At 35.5% G+C, this 20973-nt stretch overlaps 1 protein-coding gene across 10 annotated transcripts in view; it reads right to left on the bottom strand.

Annotated features, from left to right (window-relative positions):
* Window positions 1-20973, bottom strand: part of LOC148658177 (protocadherin Fat 3-like) — a 203681-nt gene that overhangs the window by 60586 nt on the left and 122122 nt on the right. For 7 of the 10 annotated variants that reach the window (XM_088639234.1, XM_088639235.1, XM_088639231.1 and 4 more), the window contains 4 exons: window positions 15461-15522; window positions 7537-7851; window positions 6139-6349; window positions 3172-3240 (listed from right to left, as the gene is read on the bottom strand). In XM_088639234.1, the coding sequence (XP_088495360.1) occupies window positions 3172-3240; window positions 6139-6349; window positions 7537-7851; window positions 15461-15522 (657 nt within the window). The remainder of the gene's footprint in view (window positions 1-3171; window positions 3241-6138; window positions 6350-7536; window positions 7852-15460; window positions 15523-20973) is intronic. The other 3 variants (XM_088639237.1, XM_088639238.1, XM_088639241.1) reach the window with 1 other exon arrangement.

Genomic DNA, 20973 nt, shown 5'->3' with positions numbered 1-20973 from the left:
TTCAACATCTGGTCTTAAATTAGTAAATATCTGCAGAATGTTTTTCTAAAGGAAATTAACCCATCAGGAGCCAAAATGGAAAGCTTTGGCAAAAGAAACTAAAGCTCCAAGTTTATTTTTAGTTCCACCTAGTAATGTACTTTTCACCCAGATTAAACAATGACAAAAAACCTTAATTAAAAGGCAGTGCCATTTCACAAAACAAATTGATTTAAAGACCTGATGCTCCTTGGTCTTTTTCTGATTTTAAGCATTAGGCTGAATTAGTAGGCTTAATCATTGCTTAGTTTTATGGCTGATGCCGCACTACTTTAGTTTGCTGCAGAGAACTCAAAACAAGAAAAGAGCTACTGCTGTTTCATTCTTCAGTGCATTCCAAATAATCTGACCTCAACTCTGCAAGAGATTTCATCTATTAAATCCTTTTTTTTCTTTTTTCTATGGATATGCATTAAAGAGTAAACATTTCTACTTAAGATGTACCAAATTTCTTTCTTCACCATTCTCTCACTGTCAACGAGCACACAATGCTCATGTATCAAATTCGAATTTATATAAAAAGTTGAAAAAAGTAAAGAATTATCATGGGTTCAAGAAAAAACACTACTGAAATAAACATTTGCTGCTGAGCTGTGGCCCTATTCTTCTGAATTACTGAAAAAAAAACATGTTAACCATCATCATATACACTTGACCCTCATTAATTGCTTGCAAGCATGTAATTACCCAGAATATGTAATTAACGTCATAATTCAAAGTGATCAGGAATTCTCCATAGACTTCTGCAGAGCCCTGTCAGAAAAAACACACTGTTGCAGTGTTTAGCTTTGCTTTAAATTGATTTGCCATAAATACTATGTGAAAGACTTTTTAAAGCAAAAGACTATTCAGCTCTAATGACAAAATGTTGCATTGAAATCAAGCTAAACAATCACATCTGGTTTCAGACTTAAAAAGAAGGACAAGTTCTTCAATAAATTACAGAGGAAAACAAAACCCCTTCACACAAAGTAGCTATTAAATACTCTGCTGAACATCAAAATTGCATCCTTTCCTTAAAAATAGATTAAAAGTTCATTACTTTATCCCTTCAATGGCAAACACAAAAGGCTGGTTCTCTGTTGCACTAAAAGTTAATTTGGGAGCAAACAGAAAAACAAAAAAACTAATTAATTTTACACTGTTAGCCCTTGAACAGTTATACCTTTTTATGAGACATACAAATGTCATTTTTTCCTTATGGATCCTCTGCATACAGATGAAGATGACAACAGGAATGAAGCACCAATTAAAATGTGTTTGTTGTTCAAGAATAAAAACTCAATAAATCTGTCAACCTTTCTTGCTAGCATCTACTAGCTAAGGTAGTGACAGAAACTAATTTTCTTCCTCACAAATGCTTGAAATAGTGGTATTGTGAATTATGGCAATTATTATGGGGATAATGATGGTGAGGTCTGTAGAAACAATTCAGAATGCACCTGTTCTACTTACAAGAGATGTAGAAATTGAACAGCTTATCATAATTTTGTGCAGTATCAAGGAAACAAGTTGTACTGGTGTTTTAAATGTATACAACTTACAGTAAGTGAAGACATATTAGTAATTTAAATGCATTAAAACAAGGAAACTTTGTGAAATGCAATTTACTTGAAGAAAAATTAAACATGAACCTCATTCCATTTAAAGTCTAACAATCACATCTGAATGTAACAGCTATATTTAAACAATTATCATAAACACAGGTAAAGATAAAAAACAGACAAGGGAGTGAAAGACAAGTGGAGAATTCAAAAGCATTCTTTCAAGACTAAACTATTCATCATGATTTTCAAGTCACAATCTTCGTCCTCACTAAAGTGAAGTATAAAGCCTTTAGTTATTACACATTATATACTTATCTTATGTAACAAAAATAGCCATACTCATAAGAAAGAAAAGTCTGAGATAATTTTAAGGAGTAACTCCAAACTTAAATGGTTTAATTGTCCAGTGATGTGAAATTCTCACAGTTACAGACAGGTCTTGGCCAGAGAAATTAATCTGTGATTTTTAGGTGAAGATTTCACTTGCAAGTATTTATTCATTACCTGCTACCCATTTATTTTCATCACAATTTTCCAACTTCTGTCGATAACCTGAGCCCATACACTTATTTGTGTGTGTTAAAAGATCATCCAAGACAACTGTATTTTGTTAAAATCAGCAGAGTGACCATGCATTATCCTACTACCCACAAAGCATAATTGCTCATTCAATGAACCAGATAATTAGGCTTTGCAAGAAATTTCCGCAGAATGCTGACAGGATGATTGAAGATGACCACAATGTTTAGTTTCACAGACATTGTCTAGCATCTTAAAAGCCACTAATAGAAACTCAAATGTGAAAAAATATACATTTTCCTGATTTTTCAAATACCAAAGCATGACCGATTTAATAATACGTTAACGTTTCACAATTTGCAATAGACATTTAATATCCTCATATTTGTTAATATCCTTTGGATTTGCTAGGAGTGAAGTGGTGTCATGGTGATCATCACTACTCACAGTTCTGCCTCCCAGATCTCTGGTCTTGGGTTAACACACTGTCCAATTTTGTGTCTTGCCTTGTGCCCTATGCTTCTAAAACAGGCTTTGGTCTGGCCACCGAATGCCAAGAATAACCTTACTAGGAATAACTTATAAGCACATTACATTTTTAAGGTTAAAATGATGGGACTACTTATTCTGCCCCTGAAGTTACACATTTTTCAGGACCGAAAGGTTTAATAGATGTATCACAATAATTCACAGGTAAAATTGTTAGTTTATTGTTATAAAAGTGATATGCAGACAAAACTGACATATCCCAAAATCTAGCAAATATATCAGCATATTATTTTTAGAGGTAAACCAGTTCCTCACTTTTATGTTTAGCAAACTTCTACCACGAAAAAAACAACATAGCAACACATATACAAACAAAAAATCTAAGGTCAGATTTGTTAAGCCAAAAAACAAGACGAAGTGCTGTCATCTTCAAAAATGTTATCATTAGAAAGCCTGTGTCTATAAACAGGTCTGTACTCAGTTCACCATCTACAGATAGATTTTTGACGAAAACAATAAAGAAGCGTTCAATAATGGTAAAACAAATCGAATGCAGTTCTGTTCGAACTGGAGATACCTTCTGTTGAACAATTCCTGCCACAAGCTGTTTGAAGAATATAGAACATCTCCCGGGAATGTTTGCCACCTTCAAGGTGCGAAGCATTAACAGGAAAAGGGAAGAGAAAGGAAGAAAGAAAATGGTTTAAGAAAAAGAAATGTGAAGCCTGAGTAAGGAGCAAAGGCAAAGAAAGTCACAAAGAAGATAATCAAAGCATGAAAAGCTGGAAGTAAATGCAGAAGGTATATACTTCTCTATACTTACTGTTTCAATGCTTTGTTGGACAAATGAAAAAAATGGATAAAAAAGGGAAATATACAAGATGGTTAAATAAGCTTTGGCTTTAGTACATTTCCTTCAGTAGAGCTTCCAAGGGAAGGTTAAGGACGCAGAATTATTTTTATTAATTTTCACATCTTTGTTCTCTTGTAGAATACTTTTAATAAACACAATCATATAATCACCAGAATCAATGATGGCTAGGAAGGAAACTGCTAGCAGTTTAAAGACAATCAGGAATACAATCAGGTATCACTTAAAACCATAAGGAACTGTTAAATAATGGAAATGGGATTTTCTGCCCTATCCTACATTTTCAGTATCATTCAGTAATAAGTGAAAAATCAGGTACAGGCAACATGAATTACAGAGTCTCTGCAGTTTAAGAATGCTAATTGATGAACAAGTTGAGTGATTAGAAGAGAAGTTTAATTTAGTTTCTCATCAAATGAAGTGCTTTCACTGCTTGCTTTTAGTAAACTTGACTGGTAACTGGAAACATCCGTTGTAGATATTAAGATGGAACTGTGTAAATTAATGTCAATTTCTATATACCATGAGTTCTTAGTTACCATGCTGTGGGATAAACTAACATAAACACAGAATGCATACAGTTAACTTCTTTCAGATTGTTAACAGAACGTTTTGATGGAATTCAAGTGTAGACTGAAAATGAAGGTAACACATAATCCCATTTTGCACTCATGATTTTGTAACAGTTTCTTCAACGTTTAAGTGATATTGGTTAAAGGGGGATATTCAAAACGTCTTCTTTGCTACCACATTTCCCCTTCTCTCACTAGTTTTTGCTAGCCACAGTAATTTTTATCTACCACAACTAAGTGTATTATAACAATTCTTACCGGTACAGTATATAACAATTAAGCTGTTATTATTATTATTATTAAAATAATATGTTATTCTAATTTCATTTGAGACTAACTTTACCCTAAGATATCATCCCAATTAACTCAAGCAGTAAAGAGTTCTATCATATTCAAAACATGTAGTGGGAATAATAAATTAAAATCAAATTCTCTCAATTGTCTTTGAGAAGAAATCTACTGTACTGTATATCACCAGCTGAATACAAACTCAAGTATTCAAAATTAAAGATTTTTCCTGAACTTTCATTTTAAATTTGAGCAACTTTATATTTTCACACACAGAAAGTGAACAAAAACCGAGATACTGTGCATGCCCATGTATGAGAGTACGCTTCTCATCTTAGTGGAATTGTCAAATGGAAAGGACTTTCTCCTGAATGACAGCTTAATTAACTATTTATTTACTATTAATTAACTGTTCCGACATCCCTAAGCAAATATGGAAAATATTTTATGGATGAATGTACATCCTTTGTGTTTAGGATGGAAGACAGGAGTCTGCATATGCAGGATATGTATTCCAATGCGTTATTGATATGAATGTTAACTAGAGCTTCATCAGCTCACATTACTTCAGCAGATATAATGGTCATATGATTTTTCATCCCACCCTTTTGCAAAATAAAAGTCAGTCAGCAGACACAAACACAGTTAACCTGTCCACTGACGTATTAAGAGCAGTGACTGCTGCTCTTACCTTTCACCCAAAGCTTGTCCCAAAGCTGTATATACAACTGTCAGTTGGGATGTCAGTGTCCCCAAAATGTGTTCTGCTACTTCACCCAAAGCTGTATATACAACTGTCAGTTGGGATGTCAGTGTCCCCAAAATGTGTTCTGCTACTGTATGTGTACATAGAAATAAATGAGCACAGATACTGTATAGAAGAAGGGATGCTTTAATGATGCCATGTGGTAAATGTAATTCGATGTACCCTTTATTTACTGTAAATTGTTTTATTTACAGTTTTGATATAGATGTAATATGATACATGCTTTTAAAGATCTCCATTGCTTCTCTTATTTTTATACCACTAGACATTATACAGGTGCTGAAAACAAAGAGAGATGCTTGGGTTTTACAAATCTCTTAAAATGCACAGCATCGTTTGCAGTCACAAAATGACCGTGTTTCATTAAACAAACAAACAGCTTTAGTTCTATCAATGGAAACCAAGTTACTGTTGTTGTGTCAGGAAGTCGTTAATCTGAAGTTTTGATTTTTTTAAAAAAGTGGTCAAGGTCAATACAGTTTGGTTTTTAATGTTATTTAAGTTCAGCCAATGATAACAAATAAGAGAACGAACAGGAATGCCTTTTAAATGTTTCTGCGCCAGTGCAGAATTTTCTTCACTGTTTGAGATGCTTAATAAACTATAACTTCTTTTAAAAAAGACATATGGTACTAATGTTTCATATAATTTGTTTTCCAAAGTCTAGCGTTGTCCGAAATATGTTAATCTGTCTTCTTTTGCTCCTGAGGTTTAAATATGTAGAAATATGAAGCCTGAAGCAGAAAGGTAAAGCAAAAATAACAACTACATCTATGCAGACCATCATCATTTATCCATTTATCCATATATCTATCTGCTCAACCCACGCACTTCGAAGTCATGATTTAGATTGTGGTATGGTTTGAAAAATATAGTTGCTCAAGTTCATGAAGAAGTATTATTGGTTTATTTAAAAAAAAAATCCAGGTAAACTGCCTTAGTGATACTGCTACTGAGTATAAAAATTCAGATCAAATGATTGACAGTCAGGAGAAGAGTTGACCTAGTGAGAGACAATTCCACTTGACTCCAGCTGCTCTGGCTTACCAGTGATGTCGAACCACAAAGGAGTGGCTGGCTGCTGCATGGAGACCACCCCCACAATCTCGGATACTTTATCATGCTCCATCACTGTGAAGTTGTAGAAGGGTTCATCAAAGACCAGAGGGACAGGGGACGGCACTGGCTTTTTTATCCACTCAATATGTAGGCGTGCTGTAGATGATTTCTGTGGACGTCCATTGTCTAATGCTTTTATCTGAAAATTGCAGGAAGGTTGTGGATTGTCTGTTAATTACATCATTATAATTGTTTTGTAAAAAGCTTTCCACAATGGTTACATTAAAAAAAACAAAAAAAAACAAATTGAAGGACCACGTTTTTGACCCTTATGAAAACACAGATCCTAGGGAAAGTAATGAGTATAATTTTATTTTTAATTTCCTTAAATTTAAAAACTATCCGTGAACTTTAGCTGCTTTTTACTGAAGTCTTTAATCTCTTATCTGCTGTTCAGATCCTGCAAGGTGTATAACTGCAGGGAGTTCACTGAAGCAAGCAAGCAATTTCTTTTTAAAATGTTCTTGCTGTTTTGTTTAAAATGAGAGAAACTCTACTTCTGCTTATTAGTACACCAGCCTCTCACATGGGGTTCTAACTTCTATGACACACCAAGATTAATTTTGGATATTTAGAAAAAATTCACCCTAGTCATTATGGTTGTTTTTCTAAATTTTAAATGATATGGATTGAACTTTTAAAGTCTGCTCAACCTATTGAAAGTTTAAAGCTAGTTTACATCCTGCAATTACCTAACAATAATAAAACTGCTATGGCCATGTTGTAGAATTAATGTAAGATTTTAAATTCCTCTGTGGTTTCCCCATGCTTGTGCTGGGCCTCACCAATCTGTCAGAGCATACAACCAAACATGGATTCATGTGGGTGGCGTCCTGTGTTTGAACGTTCAAAATAATCATGCCCTTTAATTTGCAGAACAAACTAATCCATCTGGCATTTTTGAAAAGAAAGAAAACCGCGGGCGTACTGATAATTAACTGAACGTGCTTTCACATTAAAACTAGTAGGTGGGTATGTGTTGAAGTGGTCTGGGTAGACCTCTCGTCAAACTGCTGTCTCCTGCAAAACAATTATAATATGAATCCCACCCCACCCTTCCTCATAATCTCTTGTATAAATGGTATTTAGAAATGTGTTTTTTTTCTTGCTTTGTTTCTGTATGGAACAATACCAACAGTACACCTGTGTATCTGGCCAAGTTACTTTTGCAAAATAAATAAAACAAACCCAGAGTACTGTAAAACACTATTACCAAGTACAGTATAGCTACAAAGTACTATTACAAACTATAACCATTATTAGGGACATGAAGTACTCGATAAGACGGTTGTGAACTTTGAAAATGACCAACAAAGCAACACATACTGTCAGGATGTCATAACTTCCAGCTGTAAACTGCTTCCTAGAGGACACCACTGCGGTTTTCGGGTCGATAAAAAATTTCCCATCCTCGTTTCCATCTACTATACTGTAAGAGAGGTCTGCATTCGGGCCCTCATCTCTGTCATAGGCAAACACCCTGTAGATTGGATCTCCCCTTTTCTTGCGGTCCCTTTCAGGCAATTTAATTTGGTACACTTTTTCAGGGAACTGGGGCTTGTTGTCATTCTCATCCAGTACGTTCACCATCACCCAGACAGTCGAATGTCTTGAAGGAGGGCCGCCATCCATAACCGTCACCTGTTTTCAAAAAAGAAAAAAAAAACCCAGATGTTCAGTGAAATTCAAAGCACTTTTCCCCCCATATAGCTAATTACACAAGGAAACTGCATTTCCATGCATCTTCTGACAAGTAGAACATCTTGTCATATTTCTAAAGTCTCTCTTTATCTAGTTTCCTGTATTCTGACAGCTAATTAATTCCAGCTTGCCACATTTCTCAATAATGACAGAATCAAGCAAGATATATTTTAATGATAAATCAAGGTGATGATAATAAAAAAAGAAAACATAATGGAAAATAAATTAGGCTTTTCCTTAATTATTTTTAAACATTTCTAAATGGTGTTAAGCCTTTGGGAAATGTATATTACGGCACACAAAAAAAACATTTTTCAAAAGACAAAAGCATAACGTATAATAAGGTAAATACCTAAAAGAAATTGTATTTCTTCTTTAGTCATATTAGGTAGTAATATCTTGGCTGGATATCTTACGACATCAACAAATCTTACACATCTCATCAACCATCATCCTAAACAAACGGCATTAGTTTAATTTTTTTAACAAATATGATTTACAATAATATAATAATTAATAATATAATATGAATTAATGAAACAAGACCTAAAATTCTTAAACTGAGATATTAAAAATCTTCACATTTAAAAATATATTGGTTAATCACTTTCAAATGTTAAAACAAGAAGAATGTATTTTTCACAGATATACAAATGATGATAAATATAATTCTAGGGACAACTGAGATTCATTAAACTTTACCCTTCCAGAGTTACAAGACTATTTTGTATTACATACAATAATGTTATTATTATTAAGAATAATAATTTAATCATTCTCACTAGAAAATGACAAGTTGGTAAATGAAAAGGAAGGGACAACAGCATATTAACATGGTATACAAAAGTAAATGTCAATATTAATTTGTGAGACTGAATCTGACTGCCTTAGGCTTTAAGGTCTGAATGCATGAATAAACTTGAGTGTGAAAAGATGTGTGTGCTGCTTGTAAACAGGCTCCTGTCTCAAGTGAGCAAATCAGAGGAGGTCTGGCATTGATATGATGTTACACAGGGATGCTTCACTTGTCAAAATTTCTTAGCAAATCATAAAATTTACATATATGCAGATGTTTGAATGTCTGGTTTCTACCGAAGGCTATAGAATTTGCATGCTATGGCTCAGGAGGTTTTTAAAGGTACAGCTACACACTTTAATTCACTTAAATACTCAGGAATTTGAGATGTGCTGTGACACAGTAAGGTCTGCAGGAATTAATTTTGAGATATGATTTGCATCACTAAATAAACAACCCTCCAACAGAAACTATTAAGTCATTATATAGTAAATGTCAATGTTCATGCAATTTAGGCAAACCTTTACATTCACTTGGCTGAAGTGTAGCCCTTTTTCAATTATTCAATTTCCTAAGTGCTCACTAATTTTTCACTCAGAAAAAAGCTTCCATTCTAACTAATCATGTTCCTTGCTTGAACAAACATCTATGTTACTTTCAGTACAATTATGTTTTTATAAAATTATTTCTCACTCGCCTACATAAATTAAAGTGGCATGTTGGTGGAATCTATGCGCTCTGTTGATTAAATTATTCTGTAGGCTTAACTTCAATTAATCCAGTAAAATACACTTAAATTTAAAAAATGCCAAACCAAAGCTAATGGCTCAGATGCTGGAGAACTAACCATGAGTACACGTCTAGTTGAAACTAAGAAGTAAGTTGATAAAGATAAATGCAGGAAATAGATTCTTTAAAAGTGTGAATTTAAGTGCAGTTTTGAATTACTACAGGCTCATTTGCACAGAGAGGTTGGAAATGGAAGAAACTTCATATTAGTTACAGACTCAGCTTCTTACTGCCCATGCACAGTTCAACAGAGCTAACAGCTAACTGAGTCACGCCAAAAGGCAGCAAGATTGTTTTTTGTTTCCCCATAAAGAGGGTAAGCTGTTCCCAGTGTGCAGGGACAGGGGCTCCCAGCCAAATTTCAAAACTCCCCCCAGCATCTCAACTATTCACAACCATCACACCAGCTGCAAGATAGAAATTTAGTCATGCCTCAATCCTCCAAGCAGGCATGGCACTCTACAACCACAGTGCAGAGAGGAGAATGTCGACATCTGGCACTGTGATGGCATAGGATCAAATCCCAATAGGAAACGTGAATGTAAGCTATCAATGCAGGGCTCGGTGCTTTTATATACTGAAGTTGGCATCTTAAGCAACGTAAGTATTAAGAGGAAGACTTCATAATCTGGAGACCTTGATCTAGAACTTTTCCAGGCAACGTGAAATGATTGGAAGATGTTTACATTTACAACTGACAAGCTCTTGGATGTCTGAACTGACCCAGGAAATAAAAGCAGTGAACAGAACACAAAATACTGATTTAAGCAGCTGGTTTAGGCTTCCTTTTCTTTGTAACTGTGACACCCTTACAAAAAAAAAAAGAGTTTTGTTTGAAAAAGGAAATGAGGCAAAGATCTTTTAATTTACCGGTTTGAGCTTAGGAGTAACGAGCTTTTAAATCACAAAGATAAACTTCTCAAAGTATAGTTCCTACTTAAACATCACAAGTATCACATACTGCATGTAAAAAACTACCTCAAATCATGCACTGTATTAATAGTAAATAGAAATTATATTCATTATAAATGCAGTATTTATTAGCATTTAGATGGATTTACTGTACCCCTGTAGTAATACAAATTGTGGTCATCAAGAAAGGAACAACACAGCAAAAAGCTTCTGCCATGATTCAGATGGGCCCTGAGGATTTAGGCAGCTCATGGTCAGTGTTCCCCTGCATAAAGAGATTATGCGTACTGATTTTTGCTTTGCCAAGTTGCCCAAAATCAGACTAAATCAACCAGAGACACAACTACTGTATCAAAACACTGATTCACAAACAATACAGTCCAGTAGATCCTTGCTACTGAACAAGAGTTATATCCCAGTCATCAGAACTCTATAGAAAATGACTAAGATCTGAAGTGATTTTCTTGGGTTACATTTCAAACCTGAAGAAAAAAAAACAACGTACTTCAATTCTTACACAATGATAAGAAAAGCAACATGTATTCTCTAATTGTGCTGTGGAATGGTGTGTTCTGATATATACTTACTATTGATTATAACCCTCTCAGAAAAAAAATGTTGTGAATTACATCCAAATTGCACCCAAACTGTATGGATCTTCTTGGCAATCTGTACAAACAGCAGTCTGTGAACAGGTTTCTATCTCAAGTGAACAAATCAGAGTACTTGCAATGGCAGGGATTGTCTTGCTAGTTTTTATCCAAAAACACAGAAAATCTCCAGTCTTTTATTCAGAACAGTAATTATCTCTACAACCCTCTAGTTAAAGCTCCAATTTTCCTCATTAAGACAGCCGGCCGGTCCTTTTCCAGCAGAGACCTCAACATGACAATATAGAATCAGAACAAGATGGAAATATTTCTTTTTCGGTAAGACCTGCAGGATTTCAAATGAATCTTCAACTTACAGTATGGTCCTCACATAATATCAACAAACAGTGCATTATTGTGTGATCTAACAATTGCTTTTGTCATCGTGGTTTTATATGAAAAAATATACCAATATTACCTCTATTAGCAAAGTTTCTACTCGAAAACTATCACTGTTAATCACAGCCAAACGACTGTTCTCAGCCACTACTTGTGTGAGGAGGGTCAGGATTACCAGCGAGAAGCAAATTCTGCAATTCTACCAGAGCAGACCTTTTCATCTGCTTTGCCCTTTTTACTTGGACCTCAGCAGAAAAGCACCGTTATTTAAATTTGGAATCTATAGCTCAATAACACTCTTTCTTTTTCCTAACGGAAACTGAGCCACAGCTTCTGACAGGCACTGCAGCTCTCTTTCAAAGTCTTAACAGTCACATACTTTGAAATGGTCACGTGGGCATGAAAGAATGTAAGCAGTCTCTACTGTGTTCAAACAAAGGTAGATAATCGGCTGAGAGTTATTTAGCATTCTGCTGTGCAAAAACAGTTCACCTAGTCACCAAAGCCTAGAAAACAAATGATTTGACAAAATAGTTAGAAATGTTAAATGCATATAACAGCCTTCTTCAAATGAAAAAGCTGAAAGGAACGTTCACAAGTATATATACTGTACTGTACAGTATATCAAAAATGTGTATATGGGATGGCGGGGGTCACAGATAAAACATTTTTGGGGGCAAATAAGCAGACCTTTGATATGATATTGAATTCAGTTAAATTCCCTAAGGAATTAGGTTTTTCCAGATTGGCATGCTATTTCTTCAGTGCGTGACTCAGGGTACAGTTTACCAGCAGGCTACAACTCTATGAACAGCAGGCTCATTCAGCTTTATATGCCAAGTCTGCTGTGTTTTAAGCTCCAACCTTTATGGCAGATACATGGCAGATGTTAACCCCAGGCAGAAATCTTTACAAAGCTTTAGTTGTTGATGAGATATGCCAAGTTTTAAGTCAATTGGTGCAGCAATTCATAAGAAGATGATTTCAAACAGGGTCAGGCCACCATGTTGGTTGGTGTCGGACCCCAATTTTTGGCCAGAAATTAATGGTTTATCATACCCGGTATACCTACCAAGTAAGAAACTGCTACACTCCATGATCTTCGAACACCATCAGTTTCAAATGAAAGATTTAAGGGAAAGAAAAAGGATTGTGGATGCTGTGCAAATGATAATTTTGATCCATCTGGTTAAGAGTTCCTGAGGCTGTCTCACGTACAGCATAACAGACAATAGAGAACCTTATGCAGAAGTCCAGAAAAATGCCTGCCGGTGTATGATTCAAGTCAAATCATTTACACCCGAAACACAATATTTCAGACCTTAATTTTCTTATGAAAATAAACTACAGAGCACTGTCAATCATACTTCTGACAGTTTTAAAGGATAATAAATGTGAATAGTACCTAATCCAGAAAAATGACCCAACTGAATTTACAGTATACTGATTATATGTATTTCTGTCTGTAAAGTTTTGTATTGCACCACAATTCAAAGAGCACAGTACTGTAAATATACTGGGCAGATAATGACACAAGCATGAACAGATAACTTGTTTGTAGAAGACAAATGCAAGCATTTATAATGTCAAAAAAATCAGAGGTTCTAAAAATAAGAACACACCAATTTGACCAAGTGTCTCCAGCTTTTAATGTTACTTGCACATGAAAGATGCATATTCTAAACTAATATATGTACAGTTAGAAGATAGCAATCCATGCATTTGCAGTCCAATTCTCGTGATGTGGGTTGTGGCTTCAAGGAGATACTGATCCTTATTTTTGCTTCATGCACACTGCTCACTCCTCAGTAAATGGATTTTATTATTTTGTATGTCACTTTATAGCATTGGCTAATATTGGACCAGCTCAGAAGATACAACAAGTCAGAGACCTTAGCAGTAGGCTAAAATATTACTACCTGTATACTGTAGGTAAAACCAAGTATTTCTACAAGAGTTTCTATGTAACAAGACAGCAAAGACATTAACTTGGTAATCTTCGCTTGTACTCAACAATATCAACTTCACAATGTTTTTCTCCACACGCCTTGTTGACATTTGTAGTGTAAGAACATTTGTCCTTTAAAAGTAAACCTGAAGACAAACAAATCCTTACTACATTCTGGAGCTTTGAAATTTCACCTGCTTGACCTCTCACAGCAAACAAATCCAGCCTGAGGGTATCACATTCTCAGGAAGCCTTAGCACTTCCAGGAAAGTTTAGCCATTGTTCTGTCACGGCCCTCCCCCTCACAAGATCTATAATCTCACACCTGCTCCATCTGTACTTTCTTCAGTTCCCTCCCTGTTGTTCTCCGCAGACCACAGACCTTTCTCTTTCTCTTCTTGAAGATATAAATCGCCTACTTAACAACAAATAATTCCAACAAAATGATTAAGTATTAATTAGAGTATGAAGCAGACTTTCAGAAGTCTTGCAGGCCCTTCTGTAAAAGGTGAGTTAGATCTTTTACAGCCTTAAGTTAAAAAAGATAGCACAGCTGGAAAAAGGCACTGGGAACATTTTGGTATGTTTTCCCTTTAAACATCAAGTCATGATTGTGCTCCCATTTATACTTAAGTGTGGTCAGATTAATTACACTGCAGGGAAAAAAAAAACTTTTGCAACATAAAATAAAATCAAAGTTAATTAAATCTACACCAAGAATATCAATATCTTTTAATGTATGTGACAACAGAATCATCATTATAGTCACATTTTTACTACATTGATCTGCAATTCTGCTAGTCTTTAAATGAAAATGGATTTTTATGGTTACATTAAATTGCAAGAATTGTTCTTAACATATAAAAGTTTGATGAAATGTTGCTTTTATGTTGTAGAAGCTGTAACCATAATAAGCAATAAACCACAGGATAAAATAATAATTTAAATGGCTTCAGGCTATTATGAAATACCTATTGAAAAAATACCTATTTTTTGTTTTGTTTTTTACTAATTTAAGTTATGATGAGAAACTAAAGATTTTAACCTTTTGGCCACTAATGACAATATTATTATGTTCCTTGCGCATTTTTCCTAAAGCAACACAAAGCATGCCTGAGAGGAACATCATTAACAAAATGGTACTCAGAAGGAATTAAACACAGATTCTGAAGAATATCTCCACTCTTGCGGTTCCAATGGTAAGAATACATGGACTTTGGTATATTAAGTCATTACTACTGATTGCCATTACCAACATTGAGAAACAAAAAGCTACAGTATGTGCAACAGGGCACAGATGCACAATTTCCACACACAGAAAATAAATATTGTTTACTAGTAATAGCCAGAATTAAGGTTTGATATTACTGTGCCCTGTGCTCCACAGAGAAATCACCTTGATGTGGATTATTCTGAATACATTTTAACATCATTAATATTTAAACCAGCATACTGTACTTCAATCAGGAGATAACAGACCACATGCATACTGCTCATTTTCTACCTACATTTTTCTAATCTAAATGAACTGAGGATAATAACACTATGCTGCAATTCTACCCTCAGTGTCATTTCCTCTCACCAATTTACAAAGGAGAACATATTAACAAAACTAATGTTACTTTATAAGCTCTTAACCCTTCGAATAAAGCAGTTTACAAGAAAGGAGGAACAAATATTTCATTTTCTGAAAGTACTTTAGAAATGTTCTTCAAATGTAATTGAACCACATTCCAGAAGCCCAGACTACTTATAAATTATCTTCATTACACAAACTAACAATACTACTGACAGCTCCTTTAGCAGTTGACCAGTGGAATTTGTATTTTTTTTATATTGTGTTTTTTGTATATATTATGATATATTTGATATGATATGCAGCTGAAAGATTAATTTCAGGTTAGTGTTTCTATCATTCTCGGGTCTGTGCAGATTATTTTATTTAAAGATTTTGTTTTTATTGGAAGGATGATGCTGATAACATATCTACATGCTGTCATACCTCTTCAATCACTACCCACTTGTCCTCATTAAGCCAATTATGACAGGAAACTCCCACTGACATGCATTAATAGAAAGACAAAAGCTTTTTAATTGATATGCCTTGCTTCTTACCTCTAAAACATGTTCTGCCTGTTGTTCTCGATCTAACTTTCTTGTGGTTGTTGTTATGAGGCCTGAAAAAAGAAAAACATAATCAGGTTACAGTAGCAATGTTTGATAGTAGAATTTCTGTTCAAATGCATTTAATTCAAAAATGTTTCAACAGAAAACACAAACACAAAGCATTTTGTTTACCACATAGAAATTGGACAGGTGCTACTTAAGGTAGATGTTTTTTAACAACTAATGTAGACTAAAAACCACACAACAAACGATGAAATCTGATACACACACGTGTCCCAATGAAGTACAGAGTTGATGACACTATGTAAGTGTAATGTGTGCACCACCTGTTTCCATTGTAACTTGTATGCACCCTCTGATGAGACAGGGGATAGTACTACCCACCGATGTTTAATTAGTATATGCATGCAAATATTTCCAGATAATAGAAACTTCCAAAGTTAGTGAAGTGTTACATGATACATATATCCAGCAGCCATATCACCCTGCAACTCACAACTGGCAACCCACTGAAGCTAAGCAGGTGTGAGCCTGGTCAGTACCTGGATGTGAGACCTCCCGGTAAAACTAAGGTTGCTGCTGGAAGAGGTGTTAGTGGGGCCAGCAGGTCCATGTGGGTCCTAATGCCCCAGTATAGTGACAGGGACACTATACTGTAAACAGGCGCCGTCCTTCGGATGAGATGTAAAACCGAGGTCCTGGCTCTCTGTGGTCATTAAAAATCCCAGGGCGTTTCTCGAAAAGAGTAGGGGTGTAACCCCGTTGTCCTGGCCAAATTTCCCAATGGCCCTTACCAATCATGGCCTCTTATAATCCCCATCTATGAATTGGCTTCATTACTCTGCTCTCCTCCCCACTAATAGCTGATGTGTGGTGAGCGTTCTGGCGCACTATGGCTGCCGTCGCATTGGTGGTGGTGGAGGGGAGTCCCCATTACCTGTAAAGTGCTTTGAGTGGAGTGGCCAGAAAAGCTATACAAGTGTAAGCAATTATTATTATTATGAGCAGTACTAAGTTGGTAAGTGCCCTGCATAAGTGAATTAACAAAATATACTTAATAGGTCAAATATACAGTACAGCATAACAAATTAGATCAGATTTAATGACCACTTAAGCAAATTAAGTCAAAACGTGTATCAAAATACCAATACAGCCATAATGGCATTTAATATTACAACAATATTTCTTATTGAAAACAATACACTGATGCTACTGCTAATAAGGATAATAATTAGCCAGGAAGCATGATTATTCTTTTAACAACAATGCATGAGGACATCACAAACAACACATCTAATTAAAAAATCACATAAAACAACCTATGTTTTTACCTATGCTTCCTAAAATAATTGTATACTAATTACAAGGCAGACAGCTAGACAAAAACATTACTTTTTCTCATTTTGGGTGATTATTATACAGACAATCAAGACCAAGGCCAGTTCTGTCATTTAAATTTTTTACGTTATTTTCCGGACATTTAATCAGTGGAGAGGAACACATTTTGCAGGGCATCAGTCTACACAGTGCTAATCCAGCAACCCAAGATATGATAAGATCACTTTATTAGCCATATACAATTTCTTGCATTAGGAATTCGTCTTTTTTCTCATACCCCAGCTTGCTCTCCATGAGACACAGACACACAGATAGGGAGAGAAGCTTGGGGTCAGAGCACAGGGTCAGTCATTGTACAGCACCCCTGGAGCAGTCGGGGTTACGGGCCTTGCTCAGGGGCCCAACAGAGAAGGATTCCCCTGCCAGACACGGGATTTGAATCGGCAACCCTCCAGCCACAGGCATAAATCCTTAGCCACAGAGTCACTGCTCTGCCTAGCCTGAACTGCTTCACCTTCCACTCCACCACTTCATTCTTAGTTATACATTTTTCATTTTTATTTGTCTGAATCACGAGCCACCCGCATAACTTTTCAAACTTTAAGAATTCTTCTGGGGCATTTTACAACTGGCAATGACATAAAAACCAATCTACTTAAATTATATGGTATGTACAGTACTATATACCGTATAAAGCCAGACCTTCTGCAAGCAAGCCTTTTCTCCAAGAGTTATTTCAAATATTTTTGAAGACTGTATACAAATGGTTTTTAGATTTTTGTGAAAGCCTGCATCCTGCATTTTGTAACACATCAGTGGGAAAGTAATCTAATTACGACACATGTGCCCTCTTGTAAACTGAGAGATCATAACAAATGGATGTCCTTTCAGCCACAGGCTGTCACTCCTTGTGGGCAATAGCCGCAGTAGGAAGACACATAACTGCTTATGCGTGACAAATGGTCAAATGCGTTTTTCCTCTTTTCCTTTTCACACAAATGAACCACTTGCAGATTTAACCAGATACTAAGATCTTCTAATTTTACTACATTTGATGAACCAAGAAATATGATCTATCAGGCATGATCTATTATCTATAAGGGTCAAAACAAAATTCCATTCCAAATTTCAGATCTGGTGTCTACAGCTGGGCTCTGTGCGATAGAGACTGGCTTTGGCTCACTTGAGTTTTCATAATGATTGTGGATATTTGTCACACAAGCATAGCAGACACAGTGCTCACCTGCTGATCATCAATCATCATGCTATAGAAAAATCATTTAATGTCAGGAGAGAGAAAAAATGATGAAAGACAGGAAGAGGAAAAACATACTGCTCAAAAACCCAAATCAGAAACACCTTCTATTTTGTTACTGGATTACCAACTGTTCTCGCTGCCCTTTTAAAATATTTTTTCTCCATCATTTTTTTTTAGCAAAAGCCCTTCAGCAAATTCATGAAGCTAAGACGCAGTAGGAAGTCACATTGAGTAAACCATGTTTCCCATTGTGGTAAAAATGGAATTCATGAAGAGATCTATGAGAGTCAAACAACAAAGAAGAGCACAGTAGAGCACAAAGCGGTTTAACCTTGGACACTGTGATGAAAGCCTCAGGCAATACAATACAGTATTCACTGGTCATGTCACAGAAGTCTTGACAGTTTTTTTTGTTTCTAGCTTTCAGAAAAAAAAAATCTTCCTTTATATTAGAGAATGTGTAATATGAAATTTATGCCCCTTAGACAAATGCTGACAGTGCTGTCTAATATTTTGACAGTCCTTACAGTTTGAAAAAAAATCAAAACATGTCTCCAACAAGTACTGTGAAGACGCACTGAACTGAAACACAGGGAGTTCCCTTGAGACAGGCCTCTTACAGTCACCTTTTTTCTTTTTCACAAAACTAAAAGGCTACTCTATTTGTTTACAAGAAAGTAAACGAAGAGTCAATATTTGTCAGTACTACTTTGAAAATTTTCAGTAGCTAGTTGTCGGCTAACACTGTGATCTATAATTCTGTCTGAATACTTCTATTGAATATTAAAATGTTCAGTAATAAAAAAAAGTGATTTCGGTTATATTCTGCACTTAAGATCACATTACTGTTTTAAATTCCACAAAAATGTCCAAACATTAATTCCCAATGTACACAATTCAGCAACAGTGAAGAAGCCATAAAGTAATCAGCATGTTGCCTGTAGCATAGTTCAGATATACACTACAGCTAGTTCAGTGATTCTGGACAGGGTTTATGCTTCTCACACTCAACGTGATTCCAGATGCTCTCCAAGGTGTTGAAGAGCCTGACTGCAGGAAAGATCATCGCACTTTAAACAGATGTGTCGCTGGTACACAAAGTCAGATCAGAATAAATGCTATAAAAACAAGCTCCGTTGTTACAATTTCACAAAAGATTTGTGTCCAATCCTTGTATTTGCTGCCTCACAGCAAGTGGATTTATGGGCTGCTCAACATTAAGCATCCCACTACAGGTGAGATGGCAAAATAAGGACTAGAAACAGTATGCAGGCAAGCTCACATATCTTTTATCAAAGAGGGTTAACGTAGTTTGTTTTTATAGTAATTGCCCTCCATTTGCGTGTTGTGCACACGTCATCCTGTTATGGCCAACAATTATCTTAACAATACCAGAATGCATGGCTCAGCAAGCGTAATTCTTAACTTAAATAAAGAGAAACAGTATTATGTTGATAGCCTTTGTGTTAAAAAAAATCTATGCAAAACAGAAGCTTTCTCCTCAACGGAATGAAATGATGAGATGCTGGCCCCCTTAGCTGAGACATTAGCATATTTAAACTACATAAAAAGATGACCTCCCAACTCAGTCAAGGTCACAAGTCTTGACAAAACTCTCACTTCAGCTGAGCAGCAGCTTTCACAGCATAATGCATACCCCTACCGTGAACACAGTGCCATTGAGTTTCATATCAGCAGTGTCTTTTTGACGACAGCTAGCTGACGCTGCCTAGAGGTGCTGATGCTGGAACAATAAATACATTTAATTTGTATGTCAGAAATTGAAAGATCCAGAGCCATCAACATTTCTTTAATGAGGAAATAAAACTAATAGCTCTCAATTTATTTGTATCTATTGCATGAAATGGCTTTCACCTCAAATAAGGGGTGTGAAAACATGTATGCCATAATCCATTGTCGTGTCCTCTTGTGAAAACAAAAAAAGACCATTTAACAATAAATTAAAACTATTAAAAATATTTTTGTGGGGATGTTAGTGTTATTAGAGAGTCATTGCTTTCCTGATTCACCCCATTTATTGCACAATGACAAATTTATTTATAAAATATCCATGTGAGTGTGTAACATGTTTACTTTCCAGATTGTCTCAGCCTGTTGCTTAATTAGCCTTCATTCACACTCAATCATATTCCCAACCCAGCCCTTCACTCACCCCTGAATAGGAAGACAGTGGTCTTCTCAGGTCAAACAGCACTGGATCTGTACTAACTGCAGTACTAGCATAGTACTTGCACTGAAAAGAGGCAAACTTATTTGGTCCAGAGACAAATGGGGTCTAGTTTACTCTAGTCATCAATAAAAATAAACTACACGCACACACACACAAATACCAACACATACTTTATCTCTCATTACTCAGTCAAGGATTTCCATTTCACAAATTAACATGTTTGAAGTTGCCTACTACAAAATATCTTTTTTTAATATAATAAATCTTCTCAACATGACAAAGCTCACAAAACATGCAAGAAGAATGTACTGTATAAATAAGAATAAGTTTTTCTGGGGGCAATTAACTTGAGAAGTAGATCTAACAAAAGGGGCTGGAAAGAATAATAACTGTTGTGTTTTCAGCTGAGTCAATTAGAGGATTAAAGTCCTATTAGCAAAATTTCACTGAACAAACTGTAGGGGCTTAAAAATATCAAGTCCTAGCAGGTTGACTATACTGTACCAATGTTATATTTCTACATAAATTGCTAAATTATTTAAACATGAGGACAAATAACACTAAATGAACCCATTATATGTACAGTGCAGTATATTCTATGGAAAATCCACACATTTTTCAGAGTGCATATCTACAGATCTAATATCTGGTACACGTTCACTTATTCAACCTTTAAAGACCTTTTTAAGTAATCAGAATCCTAGTGCCCTTACT

This window comes from Lepisosteus platostomus, chromosome 7 (assembly GCF_059453375.1).
Source record: "Lepisosteus platostomus isolate fLepPlt1 chromosome 7, fLepPlt1.hap1, whole genome shotgun sequence".
Lineage (NCBI taxonomy): Eukaryota > Metazoa > Chordata > Actinopteri > Semionotiformes > Lepisosteidae > Lepisosteus > Lepisosteus platostomus.
This window is presented reverse-complemented; position numbering and strand designations above follow the sequence as displayed.